This window comes from Macadamia integrifolia, unplaced genomic scaffold (genome assembly GCF_013358625.1).
Source record: "Macadamia integrifolia cultivar HAES 741 unplaced genomic scaffold, SCU_Mint_v3 scaffold1981, whole genome shotgun sequence".
Classification (NCBI taxonomy): domain Eukaryota; kingdom Viridiplantae; phylum Streptophyta; class Magnoliopsida; order Proteales; family Proteaceae; genus Macadamia; species Macadamia integrifolia.
The window spans coordinates 19,160-26,170 of record NW_024868448.1 but is presented as its reverse complement, the minus strand read 5'-3'; the positions used below and the strand labels follow the sequence as shown (position 1 = coordinate 26,170).

Genomic DNA, 7,011 nt, shown 5'->3' with positions numbered 1-7,011 from the left:
GTCTTCTTACCCAAAAAGGAAAATAAGACTTTGACTTGATAAGATGGGAAGCAACAATAATAACAGTCTAGCGCACTTCGTGAGGTTTTGGTGCATTAAGTCGACTCATTAGGAGGTGGTATCAAGTTCATGTCTCCTGGCTATTATCTTTTCCCTCTCCCCTTTACAGTGTATACATCTAAAAAAGATAGATGGGGGAACAAGAATTGACTCCATGAGGCCAAGTTGGATTAGGTTTTGGCTTGGATCCTTGGGCGTTCAGTTTCCAAGGGATCAAGCTTGTCTAGCCCCCCCAAAAAAAGCGACAAGAACCAGAACTGAACCAAACAAAACTGAAACCTACCTTACCGATCTGGTTCGGCTTGGTCCATATCGGGGAAGGTTGGGGGAGTTTAAAAAAAATTGTAGGAAATCCATCAACAACCCCTCCTACGGTGAAAATTAAGCTCGGATGGGTAACAGAAAGGAAAGTGAAAGCTTCCCTTCCTTTCAATTTATTTACTCAACCTATTGACAAATAATCCCACATTGAACAAGTCTTAATTTGATTCTATAACATCCAAATTGTGCAAGGTGTGTGCGAAAAGACCACATTGTCCCTTTTTGACTTGTGCTAAATATTCTCTTGTACAGCTGATCTGACAAGAGAACCATTCCAGATGCCACCAAGAGGCACTAGGCCTAGACAAACAAGAGAAACACAAAATGTTCAAAACATCAACTCAGATTTTTTAATCGACTGCATGAAGAGAATAAGGGACAAACCTAATACGATAACTCCCCTCCCTACGTAAAGTAAAGATTCGATGTCTTTCTAATAGAGTTCCTCTTATTTTTTTTATCCACCTCTAACTCATCCTCTAGATTTTCAATAAGTTGTATTGTCTCATTATAATTCAATTCAAGATCTCCCTCTTCAAAGAGAAAGGAGACTGTACCAATCCAAGATATGAAGTGACCACATTCTTTACTAATCCATCTTGCAATTTCATTCTGGCACCGCCACTAGAATAGAATGAATCTAGGACGATTTAAAAAGTTTCTAAATGGACATCCATGGGAAATCATTCCAACTTGGCCCTCAAGATTCTCTAGCTACCTGTGAGGTTTTTATTGGGATTTTTAAATACAAAATGTGCGCAATGAGATCCAATGGAAACAAAAAGGAAATATTCCAACATCAATTGTTGTCAACTAAGTCACAAACCTTTATAATTGGTGTCCATATCACAGATACGATACCGATTCGGATCAGTTGGAATTAGAATGTATCAGGTTAATATTGGACATAATTTCAAAACTGAATCAATCTTTTCCCAGTCACCCAATCCACACCGGCATCATATCGGAATAAGACTCCGTCAAGATTTGGCAGGCATATTAACGGCTCCTTCAGACCCCACTTCATCTTCAAGTATTTGGTGACTACAAAAGCAAAGATCGCTATTAGGGTTAAGGAAAAAAATAAACAAAACTCGAACACATGAATAAGGCCAGCCACATTTGGCACTTGATATAAATTATAAATTGGAATTCATATTAACATTTTATAAAGGTTTTCGAGGTGAAGATGTTCCAAGATGAATATCATTACTATCCTTTTTCACCCCCAAAAAAAAAAAAAAAACAATTATGAAAAATTCAAAATACTCTTTCAGTCTGTCCAGAGAATCAAATCTCATGTATTAATAAGAGATTCTCTCATCTCCATGAAAACTTTATCCTTTCATATTTTAATTTAGCCAACTTTATAATTTCTTGGTTTAATTAATATCTTTTTTTTTTAATAAATATATATATATATATATATGTATAATTTTTTAATGGGAGTCAATTAATCTATTAAATGGTTGGAATGATCTGTCATACCCTTAAGTGAGGGTCATAGTCTCTCTATTCTAAGTATACTTTGTGGGTGCTTATCACCTATTGGGAACATAGTTAGCAAATTCGGATTCGGGAATTATTCGGACGGAGAATTATTCGGAATAATTCGGACGATTAATTTAAGGATTCGGTCAAAAAAGCCGTCAAAAAATCTTATTGGGGCTCCTCTATGGCGCCACAAAGGTGGTAGGGCATATTGGACAGCCTGGATTGAGCACCTTGAAGTGCTTGTCCATATATTGAGGTCTGTGCCCAGCTGCTCTAGGTCGTCGGATGTGTGTTGCCATCCCTGTTGCACCACAAAGGAGTTGGATCCTTGAAAAATGTGATATATAACTGGGTGGTGTTCCTCTGTGGCGCAACAAAGATATTGGCAACGCTCATCTGACGGCCTGGATCACTTCAAGATAAGCACCCATGTGTTGGGGTCCATGCATGGGTGCTCCCGGCGTGTGTGTTGTGCCATAGAGGAGCCAGATCCTTTGTAACTAATAGGGGAAAGAATCCTGCTTGTCTGGTCTTCCTAACACTCACAGACAAATTTAAGTGTGTAAAAATTCAGCTGTTAACATGTGTTGGTTGTTTTCACATCTAGCTGTGTCTGAGCAGTGGAGGCACAGACAGATAGAGTGGAGGACAGGTAGAGTACCTTCTTTTCTGGGTGACTCTATTTCATATACCTAAAATGTAAGAGAGAGTGTGAAAAGAAAACGTTATATATTAGTCACATACCCAAAATTGAGAGGCAGAGAGAAGATTTTTATTTTAATCAGAGAGAGAGATGGGTTGGTCTGGTTTAGCCTCATTTTTATTGTTGCTTGCGTACGTAGTGATGGAGAGGGTGGCCTATGGAGAAAGTAAGCAGCACAATTATGGGGATGCTTTGGCGAAGAGCATTTTGTTTTTTGAAGGTCAACGGTCCGGACAATTAACTTCCACGCAACGGATGAAATGGAGGAAAAGCTCTGCTCTTCACGATGGTTCTGACAAAAGAGTAAGTTTTACTGTTACATCTACTTCAGAAAATTAGGGAAATGCCTCTAAAGATGACCTCAAGGTTGGAGGAGAATGGGTGAAGCGCTTATGAACGCAAACCGCACATGTCGCTTTAAATAGAATAGAATGGAGGTTTAAAAAACATGTTCAACATCAATCATAAATCACCACTGATTTAAAACTGAAGGAACAAAGTTTTCTGGGTGGGATGGACATGGCTCCTACGTCCCGTATGTGTATCACTTTTGCACACACCACTCTCTCCAATTATTTTATTTTAGGATTTGATGTAACCCTGCCTTTGCTTCTTGCTCAGCAGTCTCTTTTGTTTGCAGCCTTCTTCGCCTTTCTCGTGGCATCACATTAGCCTATTTCTGCGTCTTCTTTTTCACAATTTCATTATTTTGAGTTCCATCTTTGCTTTATCTTTTGAATTATTTTTTTCTAGTTTTTTTGTGAAGGTAGCAGCAGGTGTTCACCTTGTCAACAAATAGGAAAGTAATATAATGTATACAGTGGCGCATCTCTATGTCAATCTTACTCCTCCCTCATATGAGATGACATATCTACTCAGTATTGTAGGAAGAAAGAGATAGACATAAGGAGACACTAGTGTCCGCTAAGCAGTGCGATAAGAAATTCTTCCCGAACAAAATTATTTAATAATTAAAAGAAGTGTCTGAATGACATCTCTATATGTGTGTTTAGAACTTTACTCCTCCTTTTGGTCTTTGCCTTACTCTTAGAAGTTATTTATTATAATATTTAATGTAACGATTAAAAAAGAGTTTCAAAAAATTTAAAATTATCTCAATGAAGCATTTAATGCATTTTTTATGTAAAAACAATATTTTCCCTCATTGATAAAATATATATATATATATATATTTATATATATATATATATATATATATATATATTATACTAAAATGGCAATAAGAAAGTATTAAAGTAAAAACAAAGAATTGTTGCTAGACTGCGTATAATGCCTTCGTAGAAGGGCAACATGACCACCCCAGTCGGTTACCCGTGCCCTTGCTCCTAATTCTTTGCTTAGTGAGTCTGACTGAGTTAGGCCGAGTCCAACTGATTCCCTCATGCATGATTTTGATTTTTTATTTATTTTATTATTTTTTTTAGACTTTTTCCATAAAACCCACTTATTTCAGGTGAATTTGGTGGGAGGATACTATGATGCTGGTGACAATGTGAAGTATAATTTTCCAATGGCATTCTCAACAACAATGTTGGCTTGGAGTGTCGTAGAGTTTGGGGAGTTCATGGGCGTGGAACTTGAACATGCAAAGGAGGCAGTTCGTTGGGGAACAGACTACTTGCTTAAATCCACAGACACCCCAGGAATTGTCTTTGTTCAAGTAGGGGATCCTTATGCGGATCATAACTGCTGGGAAAGGCCTGAGGACATGGACACTCCTCGAACCGTCTATGCGGTTACCCCAAAACTTCCTGGTTCAGAGGTCGCAGCTGAGACAGCTGCTGCACTTGCATCTTCTTCAATAGTCTTTAGATCATCTAATCCTTCTTACTCCAAAAAGCTTCTCAGAAGGGCCATGGAGGTGAGCTTTCTCATTTGAGTTTGAATGAATCATCACTGTCAACTTCTTCCTCTTCATTAAAATGGTGATCTATATGTTTTTTTTTTTTTTCAATCTACAGGTTTTCGATTTTGCAGACAAGTACAGGGGATCTTACAGTACTAGCCTTGGGCGATGGGTTTGTCCTTTCTATTGTGATTGGAGTGGCTATGAGGTATCAAAACTTATTCAAGTTCCTGTCAATCTTCATAGCCAACTGTTAATTATTTAGATTTATATCAAATAATAATCAATGCCATCTGTAACTATTTGATTTTTTGTAGGATGAATTGCTCTGGGGAGCTGCATGGTTATACAAGGCTTCCAAGAACAAAAAATACTGGAACTATTTGGTAGAGAACATATCCATTATGGGATCCAAACATAGAAAGAGTACAAATAATCAGATCAAGATGAAAGGTCCTACTTCAGGTGAATTCGGATGGGATAACAAAGATGCTGGCATCAATATCCTCATAGCCAATGTAAGTTATGAAACTATTCCTTGGTTCGCGTTACTTTTTGACTAATCAGTTGTTCAGTTGAGATGTTGGGAGTTGCATATGGTTATGACTGATATTCACTATCAAACTAGAATCTGGGTCTAGAATGCATTATGTAACGAGAAAATGGAGAAGAATCAGGTTACATAATGCATTCTAGACCTAGAATTTATTTCGAAAATGCATACCATTGCAACCTAGAGTTATAAGTGCCTAGACTTACTTGAGAAGCAAGTGCCTTAAGTTGTTGGATTGAACCTTCCAAAGCCCAAATCCCTTTAGTCTCCTCCCTAAGTTGTTTGATAATATCAGTTTATTTTTTTCTTATTGACTTGATATACCTGAGGAGCTATTTCCACTTGATGCCTTGAGGTTTTGGGTTGGACCATCCAACACATTCCCTTTCAAAAGTCTATTTGTTTTGTCTAACTTTCTATGTTCATTATCGTAGAGTTCACCGTTGAATAATGGTGATTCCCTCGTTAGAACAACCAATTTGAATGCTGACCAATTCATCTGCGGAGTACTTCCCGAATCACCGACAAGAAATGTCAATTACTCACAAGGTTCTTCTCTAATTCTAGTTATATAGACAATTTTCAGTGTTCTTGAACCTTGGTGGCACATGATCAACCTCTCTATTGAAGTTTATGGTATGAATGTCAGGTGGCCTTCTATTCAAACCAGGAGGAAGCAATCTGCAACACACAACTGCCATTTCATTTCTCATCCTTACTTATTCTACTCAATTGAAGCGCACCAATCATGTCGTCAAGTGTGGCAATAACATCATTGCGAATTCGGAGCGGCTCATAACACTTGCAAAAACCCAGGTAATAGAAATATGATTGAACTATTAAGTATGTTTATGTTAGAGACTTGGGCAGAACTCATCCTTAAAAGTTAGCCATTAAGGATATGTGCCCAAGTACCTATAAATCTCCATATTAGATTACGCACTTCTGATGTAAGAATATTAATTCCACCTTTTGCGTGGAACCCTAATAGTTCAACTACTAAAATACTGCATTGTTTGTCACCTTCGTATGAAATGTATTAACATAAGATTTTGGAATATTGGATTAGGTGGATTACATACTGGGTAACAATCCAATGAAGATGTCATACATGGTGGGATATGGGGAGAAATTTCCCTTCAAAATACATCACCGAGGTTCTACTCTACCATCAATAGATCAACATCCAGGTCACATCGCCTGCAAAGCTGGGACTCCATACTTCTTGAGCAAGAAACCTAATCCCAATTTGTTGACAGGGGCTGTAGTTGGAGGACCTTATCCCAATGATACATACCCTGATTCTCGAATTTTGTTTACACAATCAGAGCCCACTACATACATTAATGCTCCTCTTGTGGGTGTCTTAGCCTTCTTTAAAGTTCACACATAAATGTAATAGATTAGCCCGCTTTATCCCTGATGTTCTATATATATTCAATAATATTTATTTACCTTTTCTAGTACATGGACGTCTAATTTGATTAGGGTACTAAATGTGGATTTTTTTTTTCCAAGAAAGAAAATAAGCAGAGAAAATAGAGCATCACACTAAGACACAACTGCTCAATTCCACTAATTCCAACAGTTTTTCTCATCTTTGCTACATCAGACGAATTTACCCCTACATTCTTTAAAATTGGGATTTTTTACCTTTTTACTCTTTCTAGATACAAGATCGGTCTCTATCGATACCCATACGAATCAAACTCGCTATCAATTCCTCAAATCATTGTCCAAACTGTCTCATAATCTTCAAGAGAGAGGGAAAGACATTGGTTTCATTTTTCCATTTAATTTGGATGAAGGCCTGAGATAAATTGAGTCCTTCTTTAGTATCATTTTTCTTTTTTCTTTTTTGACAATTTAACAAAAATTATGAACAAAAAAAAAAACCATTTTTCATCAATACATAAAAATGGTTTGGTAACTACTTTTTTTTTGGGGGGGGGGGGGAGGGAGGGTGGAATAATTAATATCCCTATGTGCAAAATGGGGTTTTGAAGAAATAAA

At 37.3% G+C, this 7,011-nt stretch overlaps 1 protein-coding gene across 1 annotated transcript; it reads left to right on the top strand.

The window, feature by feature from the left end:
* The first annotated feature begins 2,704 nt into the window (after positions 1-2,704).
* On the top strand, positions 2,705-6,464 carry LOC122065349 (endoglucanase 8-like). The gene is made up of 7 exons (XM_042629150.1): positions 2,705-2,881; positions 4,053-4,460; positions 4,561-4,653; positions 4,763-4,963; positions 5,433-5,547; positions 5,648-5,814; positions 6,068-6,464. The coding sequence occupies exons 1-7, from the start codon at positions 2,720-2,722 to the stop codon at positions 6,389-6,391; spliced, it is 1,470 nt and encodes a 489-aa protein (XP_042485084.1). The 5' UTR covers positions 2,705-2,719; the 3' UTR covers positions 6,392-6,464.
* The last annotated feature ends 547 nt before the right edge of the window (positions 6,465-7,011 follow it).

Coding starts and splice junctions, on each gene's coding strand:
- LOC122065349 (XM_042629150.1), top strand. CDS start 2,720: ATGGAGAGGGTGGCCTATGGAGAAAGTAAGCAGCACAATTATGGGGAT. Junction 4,461..4,560: donor TTCTCAGAAGGGCCATGGAG/GTGAGCTTTCTC, acceptor TTCAATCTACAG/GTTTTCGATTTTGCAGACAA. Junction 4,654..4,762: donor GTGATTGGAGTGGCTATGAG/GTATCAAAACTT, acceptor GATTTTTTGTAG/GATGAATTGCTCTGGGGAGC.